Raw genomic sequence first — 23,842 nt, 5'->3', positions numbered from 1 at the left:
AAAAACACTGTTGGGAATCTACAGGATACTATCAAACAACCCAACATACGAGTCTTAGCAGTTCCTGGAGGTGTGGAAAGAGAGAATGGATTAGAAGGCCTCTTTAGTGAAATAATTACAGAAAACTTACCTAATCTGGAGAAAGAAATGGATATCCATGTACAGGAGTCACACAGAACTCCTAACAGACATGACCAGAGAAGATCTTCACCAGGACACACTGTTGTCAAACTCTCCACAGTAAACATAAAGAAAAGACTCTAAAATGTGCACAAGAGAAACACCAGGTTACTCTCAGAGGATCTCCAATTAGACTCACAGCTGACTTCCCATCAGAAACCCTACAGGCTAGGGGAGAATGGAGAGATATAGTCCAAGTCTTAAGAGAAAAAACTGTCAACCCAGAATGCTGTACCCTGTAAAGCTCTCATTTATGAATGAAGGTGAAATAAAGACCTTCCATAACAAACAGAAATTGAAAGAACTTGTCACCACACCTCCAGCATGCAGAAGATGCTTAAGGATGTGCTGCACACAGAAACACAAAAACATGGTCATCACTATGAAAGAAGGTAAAAGAAGAAAAGCTCCCAGTAAAAGTACAAAGGAAATAAAAAATAAACAATGGTAATATTTATGGAAAAATGGCAGGGCAAAGTCATTACTTATCAATAATCACTTTGAATGTAAATGGCCTCAACTCTCCAGTTAAAATACACAGACTGGCTGAATAGATTAAAAAACAAAACCCATCTATTTGCTGCCTACAAGAAACACATCTCACCAACAAAGATGCACACAGACTGAAAGTGAAAGGATGGAAAAAATATCCCATACTAACAGAAACCAAAAAAGAGCTGGTGTAACCATCCTAATATCACACAAAACAGACTTCAACACAAAAACTGTTAAAAGAGACAAAGAAGGGCATTGTGTAATTATTAAGGGATCAATTCAACAGGAAGATGTCACTATTATAAATGTATATGCACCTAATTACAGGGCACCTGGCTATTTAAAAGAAATGCTAAGGGATCTAAAGGAAGACATAGACTCCAATACAATAGTAATGGGGGACTTCAATAACAAACGTTCAGCAATGGACAGATCAACCAGAAAGAAAATCAGCAAGGAAACAGCAGATTTAATCAACACTATAGACCAAATGGACCTAACATATCTACAGAGTTTTCCATCTTATAGTCACAGAATACACATTCTTTCAGTGCATGGAACTTTCTCTAGGGCTGATCACATGCTAGGCCATAAAGCAAATCTCAACAAATTAAAAAAAATAAAAATCACACCATGCATCTTCTCTGACTACAATGGGATGAATCTGAAAGTCAACTCAGGAATCCCTAGAGCATAAGCAAACACATGGAGACTGAACAACACGCTCCTGAATGAACAGTGGGTCCAGAAGAAATCAAAAAATTTCTGAAAACAAATGAAGATGAGAACACAATATAAAAAATCTTTATGAGATACAGGAAAAGCAGTGTTAAGAGGAAAGTTTATTGCAACTGGTGCCTACATCAAGAAATTGGAAAGGCACAAAATAAATGAGCTATCAATGCATCTCAAGGACCTAGAAAAACAACAATAAACCAAACCCAAAACTAGTAGGAGAAAAAAATTAAAATTAGTGGAGAAACAAAATTGAAACAAAAAATACAAAAAAGATCAGCAAAATGAAGAGCTAGTTTCCTGAGAAAATAGATAAAACTGGCACACCATTGGCCCAATTAACCAAAAAAAAAAAAAAAAAAAAAGGAGAGAGAATGCTCAAATCAATAAAATTAGAGATGAAAAAGGAAATGCAACAACAGACACCACAGAAATAAAAAGAATCATCAGAAACCACTATAAAGAGCTGTATTCCAAAAAAACCAAGAAACCTAGAAGAAATGGACAGATTCCTGGGCATATGCAACTTACCTAAATTGAGCCATGAAGACACAGAAAACCTAAAAAGACAATAACCAAATTGGAAATTGAATCAGTAATAAAGGCCCTCCCAAAAAAGAAAAGCCCAGGACCAGATGGTTTCACTGCTGAATTCCACCAGAAATGTAAAGAACAACTAACTCCAATTCTTCTCAAGCTATTCAAAACAATTGAAAGAGAGGGAATCCTCCCAAATTCTTTCTATGAAGCCAGCATCACCTTAATTCCTAACCTGAAGAAGATATAACAGAAAAAGAGAACTACAGACCAATTTCCCTGATGAACATAGACACAAAAATCCTCAACAAAATCATTCTAGGCAATTGAATCCAAAAATACATAAAAAAAAATCATTTACCAGGACCAAGTGGGATTTATCCCTGGTGTGCAGGGATAGTTCAATATTCACACATTAATCAATGTGATACAACACATTGATGAACTGAAGAACAAAACCATATGATTATCTCAATAATTGCAGAGAAAGCATTTGATAAAATACAACACCCTTTCATGATGAAAACTTTAAGCAAATTGGGTATAGAAGGAACATTCCTCAACACATTCAAGGCAATTTATGACAAACTCACGGCCAGTGTCTTATTGAATGGAGAAAAGTTGGAAGCATTCCCACTGAGATCTGGAACCAGACAAGGATGCCCACTCTTACCACTGCTATGTAATATAGTCCTGGAAGTTTTAGTCAGAGCCATTAGGCAAGAAAAAGAAATCAAAGGGATACAAATTGGGAAGGAGGAAGTCAAACTATTCCTATTTGCAGATGACATGATTCTATATAGGGGATCCAAAAGATTCCATTAAGAGTCTACTGGAATCCATAGAAGAGTTTGGTAAAGTGGCAGGATACAAAGTCAACACACAAAAATCAACAGCATTTGTATACAGAGACAATGCCATGGCTGAGAAGGAGCTTCTAAGATCAATGCCATTCACAATAGCTACCAAAAAAAAAAAAAAATCAAATACCTTACAATCAATTTAACCAAGGATGTCAATGATCTCTACAATGAGAATCACAAAACATTAAAAAACAAAATAGAAGAAAACACCAAAAAATGGAAAAATCTTCCATGTTCGTGGATTGGAAGAATCAATTATCATCAAAATGTTCAATTTACAGATTCAATGCGATACCAATCAAAATACCAAAGACATTCATCCCTGAAATTCATATGGAAACACTGGTGACCCTGAATAGCTAAAGCAATCTTATACAAAAAAACAAAGCTGGAGGCACCACAATACCAGATTTCAAGACATACTATGGGACAGTTATAATCAAAACAGCCTGGTACTGGAATAAAAACAGTTGGATAGACCAATGGAACAGAATAGAAACTCCAGAAATCAATCCTCACATCTACAGCCAACTCATCTTTGACAAAGGAGCTAAAGTCAATCCCTGGAGCAAGGACGTCTCTTCAGCAAATGGTGCTGGGAAAACCATATTTCCATATCAGAAGTATGAAGTAAGATCCCTACCTTACACGTTATACAAAAATCCAATCAAAATGGATTAAAGACCTAAATCTATGACTTGATCCCATCAAATCATTAGAGAACGTTGAGGGAACCCTGCAAGACATTGGCATAGGAAAGACTTCTTGGAAAAGACCCTAGAGGCACAGGCAATCCAAGCCAAAATTGACAAATGGGATTATACGAAATGGAGAAGCTTCTGTGCTACAAAGAAACACTCAGCAAAGTGACAGGGCAACCAACAGAATGGGAGAAATTATTGGCAAACTATGCAACTGATAAAGGACTAATTACCAGAATATTTAAAGAGATCAAGACACTTAAAAACAACCAGTTAAGAATTGGGCAAAGGACTTAAACAGGCATTTTTGAAAAAAGAACATCCAAATGGCCAACAGACACACGAAAAAATGCTCAGGATCACTAGACATCAGGGAAATGCAAATCAAAACCACAATGAGGTTTCACCTCACCCCAGTTAGAATGGCTCCCTTACAGAACCAGCAAACAACAAATGCTGGAGAGGATGTGGAGAAAAATGTACCCTAATCCACTGTTGGTGGGAATGTAAACTGGTGTAGCCACTGTGGAAGATAGTATGGAGATAGCTCAGAAATCTGAATATAGACCCACCATATGACCCAGCCATCCCACTCCTGGGAATTTACCCAAGGGAAATGAAACCAGCACATGAAAGAATTATCTGCACCCCAAGTCTTATTGCAACTCAATTCACAACAGCTAAGACAGACAGTCAACCTAAATGCCCATCAACTGAAGACTGGATAAAGAAATTATGGGATATGAACACCAAAATTCGGTGTTCACAACAAAATGGATGAAGCTAGAAAACAACATACTTAGTAAAGTAAGCCAGTCCCAAAGGAACAAATGCCGTATGCTCTCCCTGACCTGTGAGAACTAACAGAGCACCTACAAGGCAATCTGTAGAAGTGATACACTCTGAGAGGCAATGACTTTGAACAGCCCTTGTCTCAAATGTTGAGGAAAGCTTTTTTTCCCACTATTTGTTGAACTCTTAGTACAGAGTTAATCATGTGTATAAAGTTCATTGAAAATAGATCTTAGTAAAAAAAAAAAAAAAAAGAATGGGAATAGGAAAGGGAGGAGGAAGAGGGACAGGAGGGCGGGTATGATGGGAGGGATCACCATGTTCCTAAAGTTGTGATTATGAAATGCAAGAAGCTTATATTTCTTAACTAAGACTTCTGGGGGAAAATCTAAACCAAAGCAGTTTCTGGATGGCCTCTGCTACATTGGTTTGGTGTGCTGACTTGCTGGCCTCGCAGGTTTCATTTTGTGGGTGGTTTCTGTTTGTCTTTTGTTTTGGTATCATCCACTAAGCTAAGTGAGGAGGAGCTGGAACAGCACCCATCTCGCCCCAGCTGGGGGCCGACGGGATAGCTTGGAGTATTCACAGTGCATGGGACAACGTGCGGCAGGCAGGACCCGTGGAAGAGGCTTGGGGAAGACATTTTGATGAGGTTCTGAAACCAGGCTGCCAGCTCTCAGGCAGCAGCTGTTTCCACTCCCTGATTTCCTGGGGGCTGCGCCTCCCCAGCACCTGCCAAGGATATACCCAGGGCAACCCAGGGCAACCCAGGGTGAGGGTGCTGCTGCCTCACTCAGCGGAGCCTTCTCCCCTCTCAAGGACAGTCACGAACACACTGTCACCACCCGGCACCTGCAAGGACACCCAGACACTTTGAGAATTCCATGGAAAGTGGAATTCACAAGGTAGATTTCGAGTTTGAAATCCATGCATAGCTTTTTAATATGCATTTTCCATGAACTATCTGAAGACCTTGTGTAGACCCTGTTGTAACAGAAACCAGAAAAGTCAAAGGAGGAAGACCTCCCTTTGTCAGTTCTTGAAAGTACTGGAAAAACCATCACTGGGGAAGGTGAGGAGTAGGTCAAGGTCAAGGTCAAGGTCGAGTGAATGCAGGTGCCATCAGGCAGCATTTGCTTGCTGTGTGTGTGGAGACCAACACAGTGCAGAGAGAGCGAAAGATGCCAGCAGGTGACAGAGGTAAAAGAGGGGGAGCCGTCCCAGCAGACCCTTGTGTGTCCCCCGCTCAGTCCAGGAGGAAGGGTGCTGCCTCCGGGTTAGGCTAAGAGACCCACAGTCATGAGGAGCCCTAGTGTGGTTGTGGCAAACGTGTCATGGCCTTCTACACCCCTTCCAACAAGACACTGCTCACCACGGCGGTCACAGAGACACTATCTGAAGGGAGAGCGTCACATCAGGCAATGGCCAAAGTCAAGTCTATGGCCGGTCACCGGGCCTCTCTTCTGTGGAGGCCAGCACCGCCGGCAGTGGGTGAGGAAGGATCTTTAGAACCTCAGGCAGGACATCCAAAGTTTGGGCCGTGGCTCCCAAACAGAAGTGGCCGGTGGGTCCTGTCCACGGTGCACACTGGCCAGCTCACGGTCAGTGAAGTGAAGGGTTAGGACTGGGGGTTTAGGGGAAGACAACCCAACTCAGACTCCTTCTGATGTCACGGTGCCGAGGAGCTATCGAAAGAAGCAAAGGAGCCCACACCCGCTCAGGACCGAAACAGGAGCCGAGCCATCAATCAGGCTGTGGGGAGGCAGGTGCAGCCAGCTGCAAGGGGACAGAACACGCGGTTCCCCTCAAGGTCGTGCAGGAGCCAGCACAGCCACGGTGACCCACTGTGGAGAGCCCACGGCTCCCCGACCAGAGACACCCAGACCTGCCCTCATCCCTGCCTCTACCTCGGCTCAGAAAGCGCAGCCCGCGGGGCATTGAGCCTCTTCCCCGACCGCTCCTCAGGCCCCAGGGCTCCGCCAGCCCCGCTCAGCTCCGGGGCGACAGGGAGGATTGCCACAGGCCGCCCTGAATCAGCCATGAACAACTTCCCTTGGAGAGGCAGCCGGGGACAATCAGGAGCGGTAGCACCAGGAGCCTGGCTCCCTGCGAGTCCCTGCTTCCCCGAGGCCTCTCCCAGGGCTCCAGGGAGCAGCGCTGTGAGGCCGGGGTGGCCGACACTCAGGAAGGCGCGTCCTCTGCACCCCTGCTCCCTCTGCATCTGTCTCGAGGGCTCCCTGCCCTTGTCCATCCCCACCGCCTCTGACAGCCCTTGTCCCTCTCCCGCCCAGCCCCGGCTCCCACCTGCCAGGAGCTATGGGAATGCCAACCAACCCCAAGGGGAAGAAATACGCAACGCACCCATCATCTGGGGTTTGTAAACACTCTAGTCCCGTCCTGCTTCAGGGAGCCATGGGAGACCTTCTGCACCTCTGGGTTGAAAGACAGGAGGAGTGAAAGCAGCACAGAGACACGGAGCTCAGCTCCTGGGAGAGGGCCTTGTATTCCAGCCTCCTTAGCCAGACTGCACCGAGAAGCAGCCTGGGTCCAACGGCCAGGCCAGTGCATGGTGGAGAGGGGTGGAGCCAGTGGGCCCCAGGAACTGGTATCCGATGTCTGGGTTCTGCGGGGACTGCCGGCGCTGGGGTCCCACTGCTGTTCATCTGTGGACCAGACCAGCACCATGCCCCGGTCACCGGGCACAGAAGCCCTGGTGGAGGAGCACCACCTGGCCCGGAGGTGACCTTGAGAGTGGTCCAGCAGTGGACGTGTGGCGTGGCTGGGGCTGTGCTCCAAGCAGCCCCCAGGGAGCATCAGACAAGGCCTGCGGGGCCAGGCGGTCTGGACAGGCCTGAACTTGAAGGTCTGTAGAGTTTGCAGAGGGGCCAGCTGTACCGGGAGGTCCCACCGGAGGCCCAAGGACATGCGGGACCATGCTTGGGTTGCATGCTGGAGAAGATGCTGGGGTGCCCAGGTCCTTGAGCCCTCAACCACAAGGGGCCCTGTCCCGCTCTTGCCTGGAGCCAGGTGAGACCTCTCCCCCCACACACACAGGTGAGTCCCACCTGCTCACCCTTCACACGGGCAGAGGGGGTAGGGTGGGGGTTGCAGGGGCCTGCAGGTGGCCGAGCAGGCCCTGTGAGCGCGGCTCCCGCAGGTGGGCTGGGCCTCCCGCCCTCCCTGGGCTGGGAGCTCAGCATTCCTGGCTCCGGCTCCCACCCAGCAGTGACCAAGGCTGCTGGGCCACCTCCTGCAGGACGCTTCCTGGCTTCTGATGAAGCCTGCCCGCTGGGACAATCTCCCTTTCATTAACTCAGTGTCGCCCCAGCCCAGCCCAACGCAGGATAGGAGTTGTCGTTTTCAAAGAGGCCGCGGTCTCAGCTCCAGAAAACGCATGCACGTTGTGTTGCATCTCCTTGAGCTGGTTCATAGTCGCCCGGCTCCGGGAAGGTGGAAGCCAGGGCCGGGGAGGGGGTGAGGAGCTGCCGGGAGGTGGAGGGGAGGGACAAGGACAGGAAGCCCTTGAGACGGAGTGGCTGGGCAGGGCCCACTGCCCTGGTCAGCACAGAGGTCAGCATCTGCCTGCATATGGGGACCCACGGGGGCACCGCACAGGCGCTGCTGTCCCTGGGTGGCCACCCTGAAGGGAAGACAGTGGGGAGGGGGTTCCTGGAGTGTCGCTCAGCCTGGCCACGCTGAGGAGCACCGTGGAGCCCCAGTGCCCAGCGCGCGTGAGAAAGCCAGCAGCACACGTAAAAGACAGCAAGGTGAGCTCACACACCTCAGGGCGTCAGAGCCAGCGTGGGGCTCTCCCACGGCATCGCCCCGGCCCTGGCTTCTGTCTCCAGGGTGCAGAGGAGAGGCCATGTCTGCGGGCAAGGCACGAAGTGAGATCACGGCTTTTAACAAATTACTTTGCTGTACAGCTTCCTGCATCTTTGGAAAATGTAATGGGCACAGGGCTTTGTCGACCAGGAGAAGGAAATGCAAACCCAGGCCTTGCCCAGAGACCGTCTCCAGTGCGTGCAGGCTCAGAAAGTTCTGGAAGCTCTCTGATTCTGGCTCACGTGCCCAAGGCCGCCCTGTTCTACTTTCTCCATCCCACCCGGTGACAGCTGGGTCACGAGAGGAGAGAACACGAGCATGATGGGAACTGTGGGACCTTTAACCTTTGCCCAGAGTAGGGGACAAGACACCGAGTTCCTTCCGGGTGTCCGTCCCTGGCTGAGGCCGTCCCCGACGAGGGACCGAGCCCGGAGCCTCCTTCCAGACAGGACCGCAGCCACACGGGTCACAGAGCTCGCTTCTCGTTAAGCTCAACCACTTCTAGACAAGCCAGCGACAGAGAGGAGCGGTCTTTGGAGAGTTTGCGGACCACGCCTGCTACACACCCTGCCGGGGTTTCAAGCAGGTTGATATTTTGCACCCCAGTAAACTTAATCTTTTAATTCCATTTCCCATGAACTTTCTGAAGTTGTACAAGCCCAGATATCCTTCGGGGAGGGGCTGGGGCGTGGGTGTTGAGTCCCCAGAACAAAAAACTCCAAGACCCTCCACTGGAAGATCAGAAGTGTGGCCCATTCTGCCCCACCCTTGGGCTTCAAACACAGCTGTGGTTTCCGAAGGCACCTAAGAAACACCAGGGCGCCCAGGTGCACCTGCCCCATCTCCCTCCTCGGGACACAGGTTCCCGCTTTCAGCCTCAGGCTGCAAACACTCGATAAAGCACTCAGATGCACAGCGTGGCTTTCTGCCATTTCAACTGGCCCTGGAGATCCGGCCTGTTACTGGTGCTCGGTCTGCTTGGCTGTCCGAGGCGGCACAGCCTGTAGCCGGGGTGGGGGGATGGGGGAGACGCCCCAAGTGCCACGAGCACTCCCCACTTTCCCAGCCTGTCTCGTGACCAACACCGTAGAGCCCTGCACAGGGCCGCCTCAGGAGTAGGCTCAGGCTTGTAGAACCAGCTCACAGCAGTGCTGGATGTAGGAGCAGGTGCCAGGGCTGGGGGGGGGGGGGGGGTTGGATGATGCGGGAGGGGGCGGTGTCTTTGCTTTGCAGCGATTTGCTGGTGCCCCTCCCCAGCCCCACTTTAATAGGTTCTCCTGCTCTGTTTTCTTTTAAATCCACAATGTCAGGGATAAAATTATAAAGCCTGGTGCAGCCCCCTTTCCCTGGTGGTGTAAAAGCACTCAGGAAAGGGAGTGAGCTTCTGCGTCGGTGTGAAGGGGCCTCCCGCCTCCCGCCCTGCACAGCTCCTCCTCCACCTCCTCCTCGCCCGCACGGCAAGCAGCCCAGCTTGGCTTCTCTGCCTGCAAATCTGGACAAAGATGACAGGCCAACCCCTAACAACCAGCCATCCAGATTAAATTACTTTCAAATGGTTATTCCTAAGGTTGGTCCTTGTGCTTAGACCAAAATCCCTGCCCAGTGAGTCCTTCCGTGAGCAGCTGCTTGTCCTGGGCTTTCTCTGTAGCTGTCATTTGTCTGGCATGGGAGCCGGGCCATGCCAGGCCACGAGACTGATTTGAACTCTCGTTGCAACACCAACCTCTTACTTAGCAAATATTTAATGAGAGGCGGGACAATGAGCGAGCTGTCAGTAAAATGTGACCAAGGTGATGGACGGTGGCTCTGTGTCTCGAGGGGACCATTTCTCCTGCTTCCTACTTAGGGACTTGGCTGCACATGATGGATGCCGATTTTCTAAGCTAAGAGTGATTCCGATGCCAGAAGACACAACCAAGGCCCTGAACAGTTTTTATCTTCATCCGGGGAGGGGAGAGAAGCAAACTCCAGCTGCACAGCTCCATCGAGGGGGAACCCACGAACTGAAGCCCACAGAGGCCGGCGGCCCTGCCGAGCTGCCCCACGGCCCGTGTGTTCACGCGGCTTTGTTGGCGCTGAGACAAGCAGGGTACGAGGAAGCCTGTCAGTTAGAGACCAGGGGAACAGGAGCAGGGAAGACGCCAGCTAGGCCACCCAGCACCTGCTGGGGTCCCACATGGGGACGACCTCGCATAGAGTGGGCACGGCTCCTGCTCTGAACTGACTCCTCGCACAGAGGAGCCAAACGTGAGCCCGTGAGCCACGCCCAGGGAGGGCCGCCCTCCCCTTCCAGCACATCTGTCTCCCTGGAGCCAGGGCCGCTCCTCTGGAGACAGAATCGTCCTCTCCTCCTTCAGATCAGGAAGTCTCTGCTGCTGCTCAGCTCCGAGCTCATGGATGCTGTCCCCTGGGGAGCAGGCGCCGGGCACTGCCACATGCACCCGGAGGGAGGTCCTTCTGGGCCTTTGACCCCAGGCCCCCTGCCCTGCATGGCACCCAGACGGGCCAGGTGTCGGAGGTTAATTCTCGAGCTTCATTTAGAATTTCTGAATAACTAATTTTCCAGAGATAATAACCCACCTTGCTCTTTGAATATGTTACCTATCTTTTAAGATTTACGTATTTGAAAGTCAGAGAGAGAGAGAGAGACAGAGACAGAGACAGACAGACAGAGAGAGACAGGTCTTCCATCTGCTGGCTCACCCCCAAACAGCTTCAACAGCTGCAGGTGGGCCAGACCAAAGCCAAGAGCCTGGAACCCATCAGTAGCTCCCACATGGGTGCAGGGGCCCAAGCACTTGGGACGTCCTGTGCCGCTGCTTTCCTAGGCACATCAGCAGGGATTCGGATCAGAAGTGGAGCAGCCAGAACTCAATTATTTGTTACCGAACTTCATGAGTGGTGTCTCCGCCTACTGCACCACAACACCGGCCTCAGTTTGTTACCTATCTTAGTTTCCACCGGAAACCATCAGGCAAAAGCATCCTCAGAAAAATATCTACAAGATCCTGCCACAACCTTGGTACTCATTTGTGTTTACCACTGACCCAAAGCAAAATAAACTAATTACATGAGCTCTGATCCCAAATCCTATCTCTTACAGCTTAACTCCAAAGCGAAATCTGATTCTTAACCATCTGCTGGAAATCCGGGTGGGGGTTACAGATGGATGAGTATACAGGCTTTCATGTGGCCAACTGACAGATTTGGGGAATTCCAGAGGTGTGCACAAATCATAGAAATGTGGGTTTCAATGAAAAGTACAATTGACACTGCTTTGTTGAATTTAAATTGTGTTTAAATGGTAACCTATTCTTGTAGCGTGCAGAAGGACTTTACAATTAGAAGGTCAACCTTGATCGACTGTCTCCCTTCCCTTGATAACACTGACTGCTCCGCACACAGCTGGGGTTCCAGACCAGGCCATCTCCTGCCGCGTCTGCCCGGCTCGCACCAGCTCTTCCTTTCTCGACACCTCGGTGGAAGCCTAAGTGCTAGGAGACCAAGGCTGGAGGGACGCACGTGACAAGAGAGCGCATCGCCGGGCGCGGGACTGAATGGGGACTGAATGGCCAACGAGCCACAGACACAGGGATCCAAACATATTTGTTCACGACCATAACTTGGCCTTATGGTCCTGCGACCTTTTCCCAGACATGCTTCTGTAGAACACTCTAAACGTACACAGTGCGACTCACACTGAAACTGTATCAGAAACACCCATCAAACACACTGTCAAGTTCTGAGTCGGTGAAAGGAGCCGTCACTCAGGATCTCGTCCCCTCACGAGTCATCACTTTGAAGCTTAAACCAGGAGAGCCGACTGCATCACTGGTCACCCCCTGCACAATCGTATATGGCTTATATCGTTTTAATTCAAGGTGGACTGCTGTGCTAAAGGGCTTCAAAGGGATATCAATAATCCTGGACTCAGCATGAAAACCGGCTTCTCTGAAGAGCTCCTGTTTTGAAATGTCCTGGCACATGTGGATCGCTGCTAACGAGCCGCCGTGTTCTCCGCTTCTGAGAACAGTACAGAATTAAGGACAGTCAGCAGCAACAGCAAACGCAGCTCCAGACACCCCAGTGCGCTGAGTCACCCTTCTCTCACTGATGAGGTTCAGCCCAGTCCACTCAGTCCTGTTTGACACAGCCTAGCATGTTCTCGCCTCTCTCACATGCACACTCAGATGGTCCCTAACTTACAATGGTCCAACTTAACGATTTTTCTACTTTATGATGGCACCAAAGCCATACCCATGCAGCAGAAATCGTTTCAAATTTTGAAATGTGACTTTTCCCTGGGCTAGTGACCCACGTTCCCCTCTGGCCCCGGGGGGCAATGGTGGTGGCTGCCACAGCCGGTCAGCCCCCACAGTGCCTAGGGGAAGCATCAACGCCCTCCAGCACACCCTGCTGTTCAGCTGGGACGCCTGCAAGGTCAGGGCATTCGATGCATTCTCAACTGCCAGTATTTTCAACTTCCGATGGGTTTATCTGCAGGTAACCTCCATCAGAAATCAAGAAACCCCTGTATATAAAAGTGGAGAAATCTTAACAGGGTTAGTGGACTTTATCAAAGTTAATTTCTGGTTGAAATATCACGCTCCAGTTACAGAAAATGTTACTGTTGGTGGAACACTGAAGGGTATGAGATTTCTCTGTATTATTGCTAGTGACTGACCGAAACCACAAGCATCTCAAAGCAAAAAGTCAAAGGGACAAAAGTAAAAGAACAATGTAGTCTATTGCTATTTAGTTTTTAAAAAGTCTGTATTATGTCTGCGTATATCAGCGACCCACATGCATACGTGTACACACAGGGAGAGGCACCTGCACGCTTCCTGTCAAGACAACCAAGAAATCAGCCGCAGGGATGCCCCGAGGATGAGCGAGGGTGGCAGGACGAATACTCTCTCAGCATAGCCCTTCACACCTCTTAACTGTCGGGCTAACGGCATTTCCCATTCGAGAAACAATTTCCGAGGAGCGGGGACAAACCAGAGCTTTCCAACCTACAAAACCAGAACAAGACACAGCTGGGTGCTCCAGGGCAGCCCAGCGAGTGTCTCGCGAGCGCCGCGGTCGTTACCCGCACCCAGCGACGGGGCGGCAAGGAGGGGAGCGAGGCGCTTACGGCTGGAGATGCAGTAGGACAGCCTGCAGTTGATCTTCCTGAAGAGCTGCTTGTTGATGGGCCAGAGGACGAGCGTGAGGAGCTGCGTGGTGTTGATGATGAGCCCCGAGGCGATGAACACGTAGCAGAGGACCAGGTGGCACAGGAACTGCGACTTCAGCAATCCAGCCAGGTCCATGGCGTGCGGCTGCTCGCATTCACGCCGACAGACACCCACGGGAGAGGATCTCCAGGAGGGAGAGAGGTCCGGCACTCGGAAGGGTCTAGAACACAAAGCAACGCTAAGCGTTAGCCAAAGGATGTGGTCTTGGAGTCACACACCTATACAAGTGCTCTTAAAAGAAATATATGCTCGAGACAAAGTCAGCACACAGCAGGTGATCTACTTCTACTTAGCAAACATCGAGCTGGTTGAAACAACTCTCCTCTAACTCTCGGGACTTCCTCTGAGGTTGCTACCATCACCGCAGGTGAGGAAGCTGAGGCCAGGAGAGAGGAAGTGACCCAGCCCACGTTACAACTTCCCAGGGAAGGGGCGGCTCAGCTGCCCGGTCCACGCCGCCCCAGCGCAGGTCAGAGCTCTGGGTCTCGCCTCCGACTGCATCTTGGCCCAGGCTGGCCCTTGCTCATGCCCTCCCCACTTCTCCTCGCTTGCTCAGCTCATCCAGGTCTCCGTTCCCCCTCCCCCCCAGCAGGGCTTCCCGGAACTCAGGCCTGCCTGGGTGAGATGAGGGGGCCTACCCCCCAGGCACCCTGCACCAGGAAGGCATTTCCTGCACCCTGCGATGGCGTGCTGAATCGTTCTCCATGCCCCCCTGGACTGTCACCCGCTCCAGGACCACGCCTGCCTGGAAGACGGCCATCTCCCCAGCACCTGAGTGCTCCCCACCTGTGACTGCAGCTCCATTCTTAAAGAAACCTTCGTGGAATGAGCTCATGAAGGTAGACACAGCCGAACGCTGAGGATCTCGGTAACACAAATGACTACGGAGGCAAGAAGACCTCACAGGTGGTGGTGGTAGGGGGTGGCGTGGCAGTTAAGCTGACACTCAGGACACACCTAGGGATACAAGGTTCTATACAAAATCCCAAGGGACCTATTGGGGTTTCTCTTTTAAAGATTAGTTAATTTATTTGAAAGGTTGAGCGACATAGACAGAAGGAAAGAGAAATTCCTTCTGTGGTTCCATTCCCCAAATGCCTGCAACTGCTGGGGCTGGACCAGTCTGAAACCAGGAGCCCAGAATCCATCCGGGTTTCCCACATGGGCAGCAGGAACCCAAGTAATGACACCATTATTCCCTGCCTCTCCAGGTACATCAGCAGAAAGCTGGATGAGAAGAGTAGCCAGGACGCAAACTGGCACTCCAACATGGCACATGGGCATCCCAAGCAGTGGCCCGACCCACTGTGCCACAGCACCTGCAGGGTGGCGAGGCCTGGATGCCCACGTGTCAGGAGCTTGGTGCCCAGCACAGCTACAACAAGAGGTGAGCCTGGAGGAGAGCTCCCAGGTCCGCGGGGGCCGAGACCAGTGCTATTTGCACGGCTGGTACAGGAGCAAGGCTGGCCGCCCTGCTCGCTCCTGCACAGGCGCCCACTGCTGTGGTGCCACGAGGCCCTCACCAGAACACAAGCAGGTGCCACGCCCTTGGAACTCCAGCACTGCACACTGACCACTCTTTTCTCTGTGTATTACCCAGCCTAGGCACTCTGACAGCCACGGAAAACGGACTAACACAGACTCTCAAATTCACATACGGAGACAAGAACAGTCAAACGATCCCCTGGAGAACAAGGAGACTCATTAGTCGGCTTTTTGTTACTGTAACAAGAGACCCAAGACCGGTATGTATGAAGGAGAGAGGTTCATTCTGCTCACAAATTTAGAGGTGCAAGGCCAACATTAGGGGGTCCCATTTGGCTTAGCTTTTTTTTTTTTTTTTTTTTTTTTTTTTGACAGACAGAGTGGACAGTGAGAGAGAGAGAGACAGAGAGAAAGGTCTTCCTTTTGCCATTGGTTCACCCTCCAATGGCCGCTGCGGCTGGCGCACCGCGCTGATCCGATGGCAGGAGCCAGGTACTTATCCTGGTCTCCCATGCGGGTGCAGGGCCCAGGTATTTGGGTCATCCTCCACTGCACTCCCTGGCCACAGCAGAGAGCTGGCCTGGAAGAGGGGCAACTGGGACAGAATCCGGCGCCCCGACCGGGACTAGAATCAGGTGTGCCAGCGCCGCAAGGTGGAGGATTAGCCTAGTGAGCCGTGGCGCCGGCTGGTTTGGCTTCTAATGCAGGTGGAGGGTGGTGGTGGTAGAGCCCACAGGGAGAATGAGCAGTGAGCCAGGAAGCAGAGACAGAGAGAGAGAGAGGCTGGGCCCAAACTCAGGCCTTCAGAACAACTCTCCTTTGAGTGAGGGCGATACCCTCAGACCCCCAGGGACCCAGGGACGCCCACTGGCTGCACCTGCTCCACACTGTAACTGGATCCCATGTCCACTCTCAGTTCCATTCATTTATGACTTTGGAGTGGTAAGTCACGTAGGAGTTTGAGGGCTGAATCATGTTCAAATCATACAAAAGTGCTATGGGTTTGTTAAATAGCTTAGTGACGTCACTCCCACGGCTGATAATTAAAGAGGAGCAAAGCCAGATTACTGGGGGATAGGTATGTGTCGAGTGTCTTAGGTTTATTTCAGATGAAGGCTTGGGGAGCCGCCCTTCTCATCCTGAATAAGGCAGAACTTTCTGCTGCATGGTGGCAACCTGCGACACTCCAGCACAGACAAAGACGGCGAAAATACCTGACAGGTGAGAGAAATGGCTAAAGAGAAACATTTTTATTTTATTTTATTTTTTGACAGGCAGAGTGGACAGTGAGAGAGAGAGAGAGAGAGAGAGAAAGGTCTTCCTTTGCCGTTGGTTCACCCTCCAATGGCCGCCGCACCGCGCTGATCCGATGGCAGGAGCCAGGAGCCAGGTGCTTTTCCTGGTCTCCCATGGGGTACAGGGCCCAAGCACCTGGGCCATCCTCCACTGCACTCCCTGGCCACAGCAGAGAGCTGGCCTGGAAGAGGGGCAACCGGGACAGAATCCAGTGCCCTGACCGGGACTAGAACCCGGTGTGCCGGCGCCGCTAGGCGGAGGATTAGCCTAGTGAGCCACAGCGCCGGCCAAGAGAAACATTTTTAAAGACTCTTTCCACCAGCACCTTGGCTCACTAGGCAAATCCTCCACCTGCGGCACCAGTACTCCGGGTTCTAGTCCCGGTTGGGGCGCCGGTTCTCTCCTGGTTCCTCCTCTTCCAGGCCAGCTCTCTGCTGTGGCCCGGGAAGGCAGTGAAGGATGGCCCAAGTGCTTGGGCCCTGCACCTGCATGGGAGACCAGGAGGAAGCACCTGGCTCCTGGCTTCAGATCAGCGCAGTACACTGGCCGTGGTGGCCATTTCGGGGGTGAACCAACGGAAGGAAGACCTTTCTCTCTGTCTCTCTCACTGTCTAATTCTGCCTGTCAAAAAAAAAAAAAAGACTCTTTCCTTTCAGCATTAAGTACTTGGAATGTCACAGAGAGACCCTTTCCAACAAACCCCCTTCAGTAGTTTATTATATGAGGCAAGTATGAGAAAAAATCCCAGGCTATTTCTGAGACGATTATAGAGGTAATTTATGGAGTTTGTAAATCAACAAATCATTTGCAAGCTTTTCTCATGTTGTATTTCTGTGAACAAAGCTATTTCTTATCATCAAGAACAACAGGATACAACTAAAACGCTTTAAAAAAAAAAAAAAAAAACAAAGATGCTGCAGCCTGTTGCGTGTATTTGGTTCTTATAATGTAACAGCAGGGTCGGCGCTGTGGTGCAGTGGGTTAAAGCCCTGGCTTGCAGTGCCGGCATCCCACATGGGCGCCGGTTCTAGTCCTGGCTGCCCCTCTTTCGATCCAGCTCTCTGCTGTGGCCTGGGATAGCATGAGAAGGTGGCCCAAGTCCTTGTGCCCCTGCACCTGCGTGAGAGACCTGGAAGAAGCTCCTGGCTCCTGGCTTCAGATCGGCACAGCTCTGGCCGTTCCGGCCATCTGGGCAGTGGACCAGTGGATGGAAGACCTCTCTCTGTGTCTCTACCTCTCTCTGTAACTCTTTCAAATAAATAAAATAAATCTTAAAAAAAAAAAAAACACTGCAACAGCATGGTCTGCACACCAGTGAGCTCCGGCATCTGAGCTTCACCATCCCTCTTCCCAACACCACCCTATGACCTTGAGAGCTGACTCCAAGGATGTGAAGTGCAGGATGCAAATCTTGATGGACAGTCCCTTCTAAGAGTTTCTCAGTGAAATCCAGCTACCACGGCCAGCACAGGTCACTTATGGGGTGGGAGGCAGACATAAGGAAGCCCCCATCGCCGCTGCCCGGCCCTCCTTGTGGTCAGATGACGGGCATGCTTCACGCAAGACTCTCAGGCAGAGTAAGTGGGCTGCCTGCAAACCCGACAAGAAGGGATGACAGGGCGGGCACACAGGAGAAACTCTGACATGCGAAGGCCACTGTGGCCACCTGGAGCCAAGCTCTGCAGTTTGTGGGGGCCATGCAGCGCAGGTGCTGGAGGGAAGGCAGCGACGAGGGAACCCCGGGAGCTGGACAGCTCCGGCTCTGACAGCTCGGGCCCTCCTGAAATCCCTGGGTCCTCCGATTCCTCAGGTGCAAGACCTGAACAAGCGCACAGGGGCAGACGTAGCACCTGGAGCAGGGAGCATGAGGCAAGGCGAGGACTGAGCTCACTGGCAGGAAAACGGGGGGGGCCACGAGGCAGCAGCTAAGACGCAGGGCTTTGGCATTTCTGGGAAAGCCAGACCCATGCTCTGCCGTTTTCCTAGATGCTGACGTTCCTGTAATTCAACTTTCCACTCGGCAATGCACCCTGCCCTGCGTGTTCATTCTAACCCGTACTTTCCTGCCAGTGACGCAGAACTGGGGAGACGATGCACCTGCAAAATCTCGCCTCCGCTTCACCTTGCTCTCGGGCAATCATCTTACATGGAAGCGCTGGCCAGCAGAAGGCATTTCCAGCATGGACGTCTACGGCCACAGTGAGCTGGACACACACACCGGCCGAGGCTCTGGTCTAGCTATGGACGGCAACACAGACGGTGCACAAGCTGCCCTGCCCGCACTGGTGGGGACGCGAGCTCCCGCCCTCCAGGAGAGCTGCAGTCCTTCTCCAGATGGACACAGAGCTGCCAGCTTCAGCCACTGGAACGGGCGACACACCAGGGGCGCCTTCGTGAAAACAGCCGTGTTCTGCAGCCACTAAGTAAGCATGCGTGTCACTCACTCAGGGGGAGATGCTAAACCCGAAACAGAATGACCTGTCGCTAGCTTTATGTTAAGGATCGGATGTTCCCTGTTTGTTTTTTAAATATTTTCATTACCACATTGAACCAGGTCAGGATGTAGAAGCAGCAAATTCCTCCAAAGAAACCATGCAAAAAAAAAAATGCCCATGCCCCACTCTGATCAAAGTCCCAGCACATCGTACTGAGGGTCCCTGCACCCCAACATCCGGAACCCTCGAAGCGTACGGAGATCACAGAAAGGCAAACTCTTTCATGGGATTTTCTTAAAATTCCAAACTAGATGTGCTTGTTGCTTGTTATTTCCAAGGATAAGGTTTCATTCTCAAGGCCAGGAGGTCAAACGGAACTCGTGGCTTCAGTATGAAGAGCGACGCTCTCCAATCTTTGCAACCCGAGTCTCTTCACACACTTACCCACAAACAACTTCTGACCAACTTTGCGGACAAAAAGTGGCTTTGAAGAAATTCTCTATGCGAAGCGACAGCAACAGCTGCCATCTACAGCCACCAAGCACTTGCATTTCCTGACAGCAGGAGACAAACAAGTGAACGCCAGGAGACCCAGCCAGTGGAACAGATAAAGTATCACTGAAATAGGTTCAAGTGGCATGAAATCACAGAGAACAACCCCAGCTCCAAAACCAAGCACAGGAACAAGAAAGCTGCAGGAAGTCTTAGACACACACTAACGGCATTCTCCTTGTACCCGCCCACGCATGAACACACGTGCACACAGACGCACACAGACGTGTACATGTACACACATGCAAGCTGGCCCACCATCTTCATCCTTAAGAAACAGAGCAGGCGAGTTCAAAGGGCCCTCCCAGACGGAGCAGAGGCCAGCCCGAGGCGGGGTCTCCTGCACTCCAGCACCCCTTCCCCAGCGAGGACGGCGGCCCCCCGCCTCGCTCCCCAACTACCCCCTATAGAGCAGGCGCTCACGTGTGCCAGGGAAAAGGCAAACTCCCTGGCAGGAAGAAGGGCACAGTGAGAGTGGGGGAGGGGAGCTGGTGAATTTTCTCTTGCCTGGCATTTTTGGTCTACGAGGCAGAGAATTCCAGGAACACCAGTGCTCCCAAAGAAAGGGGGGTGGAGTGGGATGGGCACAAAGCCAGGAGAAATGGGTGAGGAGGTGCCCTGGGCGTCGCATTCAGCTCCCAGTTCCATGAATCTCCACCAGGGCAGCACCGAACTTGGGACCCTGAGGAAGTCGCTCAGTGCTTGGTCCCAAAAAGCAAGTCCAAGTTCAGGTCTCGGCTCCCTTGCGGACACCATAGCCCAAGGCCCAGAACAAAACCAGAGATTACTCTGGGCATAACAGAGGTGTCTTTGGGACCATCTCTAATTAAAATATTCCAATTAAAAAATCATCACATTGGAATGGTTCGGCAGAAGCCCATATAAAATTAGCTTGTTTTAAAATTTTATAGAGCGGTCCGTGGCGCCACATCTCCATACAGGAGGGGACACAGTGTCCATCCAAGCCACCCACTCACGGAACAGGCCATCAGTCACAATCAGGGTTTTCATTATGCTCTCGGCTGAGTGACCAGTGGTCCCTCTACAACCTCCGGCTGCAGGACGATAAAAATAGATGCCTACAGAAAACAGATACTGTAAGGTTGCATGGAACAGCCAGTTCTGAGGGGCTTGAAAAACAAATCCTACAGAGCTTGTGTATCCAATCCGTGGAAAGCCAGCTCAGAGGCAAACGCAATCTTGGGGACATTTTCTGTCCTGAGAATAAAAATGGGAAGGAATGATCTATTTTCTAAGGGCTTTCACAGCTTTAACTTTGCTGAGATGAAAACAGGAACACTTCAACACCACGGTTTCTGGAGGAGTAACCAGTATAGCAGTATCAGAATAATAAATGTTTAATGCATGTTATCTCATTAATTGTCACCAAACCCCACTACATACGGCATTTCATGCTCATGTATTATAGACGAGGAGACCAAGGATTAATTAGACACGGTAACACGCAAAGGTCAAATAACGAGCGGGGGTGGGGGGAGCAGACCACTTCCCATGCTTTTACCCACTGTCTGCGCTGCCTGTAAGAAGCCCGAGACCCCATCGTGACCCTCGCCCTTCTCAGGACCACCCCACATCTCAGCTCGTGGCCCATCTGGGGAAATGCTGCATTTTTTAAAGTTTTTATTTAATGAATACATTTTTTCATAGATACAACTTTAGGAATAGTGTGGTTCTTTCCCTCATACCCCCCCCCCCAACTCCCATCCCACCTCTTTCCCATCTCCTTCTTCATTATGGTTCGTTTTTAGTTTGATTTTATAGACAGAGGACCAACACCATGTTTAGCATAGATTTCAACAGTTTGCACCCACACACACAGACAACATATAGAGCACAATTCAGGAAGAAAATGTGCAGTCGATTCTCATAATACAATTAATTAGGGACGGAGGTCCTACATGGGGAGCAAGTGCACAGTGACTCCTGTTGTTCCTTTAACAATTAACACTCTTATTTATGATGTCAGTGATTATCCGAGGCTCTTGCCATGGGCAGCCAAGGCTATGGAAGCCTTTTGTGACCACAGACTCCATCGGTATTTGGACACGGTCATAAGCCAAGTGGAAGTTCTCTCCTCCCTTCAGGGAAGAGTCTCCCTCTTTGATGACCCTTTCTTTCCACTAAGGTCTCAGAGATCCTCTGTGTAGGATAATTTTTTTGCCACAGAGTCTTGGCTTCCGAAATGGTGCATTTTTAAGCTACTGCCAACGAGTCTTCCAGAGCCACAGCCATGTCTTCCTTCTGGGCAGATGTTACACCATCTCCAAATCCAAGTCCAGTGGTGCAGGGGCCCTGGGGGCTGCAGGGTTCCGAACGCGGTGTCCGCGGAGCCAGCTGGCTGCTGCGTGTCCATCACCAAGAGCGAGTGAGCCGTTTCAAAGCTGCTCAGTGGAAAGCTTAACTGTGATCGAGTCCTGATGAAAAATCCAATATCGTGAAACCTAAACCATTCCTGTGGCTTCCCCTGAGGATTCTGCAGTTAATAATGAAGGCTTTTCAGAGGTGGAAGGAGAACAGGCTATGGCGGTCCTGACTGTGACCCCGTGGCCGTGGGCATCAGCCCAGCAGTGAGCATGTGGAGGCTGGGAGTGTGGGAGCCGAGGAGTGGGACAAAGCAGCTGTCTCCTGGGCGTGAAATAGCCCCATAACAGCTCTGGGCCCACAGGAGCAGGCCAGGAGGGTGGCACCACCAGCCAGCACCACACACACACACACACACACACACACACACAGCTTTGTTCAGCACAGAAACTGCCTCCCACACCACCATCACCATGGCAACGTGGTCAGGCCCAGCATCGCCCAGTGCTCACAGCTGTCCTCCCCACTTGGCCTCTACAAAGATGCACAGAGGTGACAGCAGCATGGAGAAGCCCCGTGTGCCGACCGTGTGACCTGGGGCAAGTAGCTCTCCATCTCGGCGCCTCGGTCTCTACACCTGTTTAAGGGGAAGTTCTCCCTGCCTCCCAGAAAAGCTCAGACAACCAAACGCACGCATGCATGGGAGCAGCCCATCGGCACCCCAGCCTGCGTGAAGCCCTCCTAGACCCCCAGGCCTCTCCCTCCTCCGACTGCTCTCCACAGCCCCGAGCCCTCTGCCATTTTCCTTCTTGGCTTCCCCACTTGTGGCTCCACTGGCTGGCGCACAGGTTTTATGGAGAAGTTCCCCATCCGGGTATCTTTTTCCGACACTCGCACAACTCCAGGTACCTGGGCTGAATCCGCTGGCAGTCTCAGTGTCCGCTGCACGTTCTAAGGGAATCCTCACGTCCCACTCCTGAGCCCAGAGGCAGAGCTGGCTGGTCAGCGTGAGGGCTGTGCTCACTATGAGGGGTAATAACTGATGATTCCCTGCATACACGCCTCACCCGTACCCCCTGACCAAGACCCTCCTCACCGTGGTATGCGTCAGACAGACCTTGTACTCTGGTACTTTCCTGACCTCAAAGAGCCTTGAAACGAGCTAAGGACATGCTATTGATAGCTAAGGAAGTAGTGGATAAACAAATGTGCACCTGCCTCCCGCCAGGCAGCAGGAAGGCGCCTGGCAGAGGCTAGGCTGCCTCCCCAGTGCTGGGACTGCCTGCGCTCAAGCCACCAGCAAATGGTGGCACCCAAAAAGATGATTTTGAAAAGCAGATCTGATCCTTAATACTTCAAAAACCTTTTTAAGACTTAGGGCAAACTTCAAAACTTTGTCGGCAATTTCCCTGAACTTATTTTATGATTGGGTTTTTGTTTTGAACACTCGCTGGGGAAAGGGGCACAGCTGTAATCTGGGAGCTCTGGAACTTTTTTTTTTTTTTTTCAAGATTTTATTTATCCAAGAGGCAGAGTTAGAGAGTGAGAGAGAGAAGAGAAGATAGAGGGCAGAGGGGAGAGGGGAAAGGGGAGAGGGGAGGGGGGAGGGGGGAGGGGAGAGGGGAGAGGGGAGAGGGGTCTTACCTCCACTGGTTCACTCCCCAAACTGGCCGCAACAGCCAGAGCTGGGCCAATCCAAAGCCAGAAGCCAGGAGCCCGTTCCAGGCTTTCCCGGTCTCTCATGTGGGTGCAGGGGCCCAACCTTGGTTTATCCTCCACTGCTTTCCCAGGCCATAAGCAGACAGCTGGATCGGAAGGACATGAACCAGCGCCCATATGGGATGCCGATGCTGCAGGCATAGGCATAGCCTACTACGCCATGGTGCTGGCCCCAGCCCTGGGACCTTTATGCAGGCACCAGTATTGCCAAACAATCCCAAATTTTGGTGCTCCGAGTGGAGAGGCCAGGAAACCAGGGGGAAGGGTACTGAAGCTCCGGAGGTGACACAAACCCATTCTCGGCACTGCAGAGTGGACCGATCGCACAAGCCCCTCCTTCGCTGCGGCCTCGTCCACCTCGTCTGCCTGGGTCAGCCGTTCCAGGAGGAGTCCTGACTCCGTGTCACCTCGCAACGTCATCTTCGGTCACACCCACAGGGCTCGGCACCAACGGCAGGCCCAGTCACAAATGCACCACGCCACCAGACGCGAGGCAGCTCAGCTCAGAGGCAGGCTGTCTCATAGAGCCGACATGGGAAACACCAGCGTATAAAGGCTGGGGGACACAACCGCACGGGCATGGTGGGCTCTGCTACCAACCGCTAACTTTGTGCACCCGGGGAGTGTGGCCCTGGCAGGAGCTCATTCTGCACTGGCAGGTGCAC

General features: G+C 51.5%; 1 protein-coding gene across 2 annotated transcripts in view; it reads right to left on the bottom strand.

Annotated features, from left to right (window-relative positions):
* The window catches only part of AGPAT4 (1-acylglycerol-3-phosphate O-acyltransferase 4), a 98,643-nt gene that overhangs the window by 59,466 nt on the left and 15,335 nt on the right, over positions 1-23,842 (bottom strand). For both annotated transcript variants that reach the window (XM_051855176.2, XM_070074596.1), the window contains one exon: positions 13,266-13,528. In XM_051855176.2, coding sequence (XP_051711136.1) covers positions 13,266-13,443 — 178 coding nt within the window. In that variant the 5' untranslated portion in view covers positions 13,444-13,528. The remainder of the gene's footprint in view (positions 1-13,265; positions 13,529-23,842) is intronic.

Source organism: Oryctolagus cuniculus, chromosome 5, assembly GCF_964237555.1.
Source record: "Oryctolagus cuniculus chromosome 5, mOryCun1.1, whole genome shotgun sequence".
NCBI lineage: Eukaryota > Metazoa > Chordata > Mammalia > Lagomorpha > Leporidae > Oryctolagus > Oryctolagus cuniculus.
The sequence above is the reverse complement of the archived record's forward strand: the minus strand, read 5'-3'. Positions and strand labels throughout refer to the sequence as shown.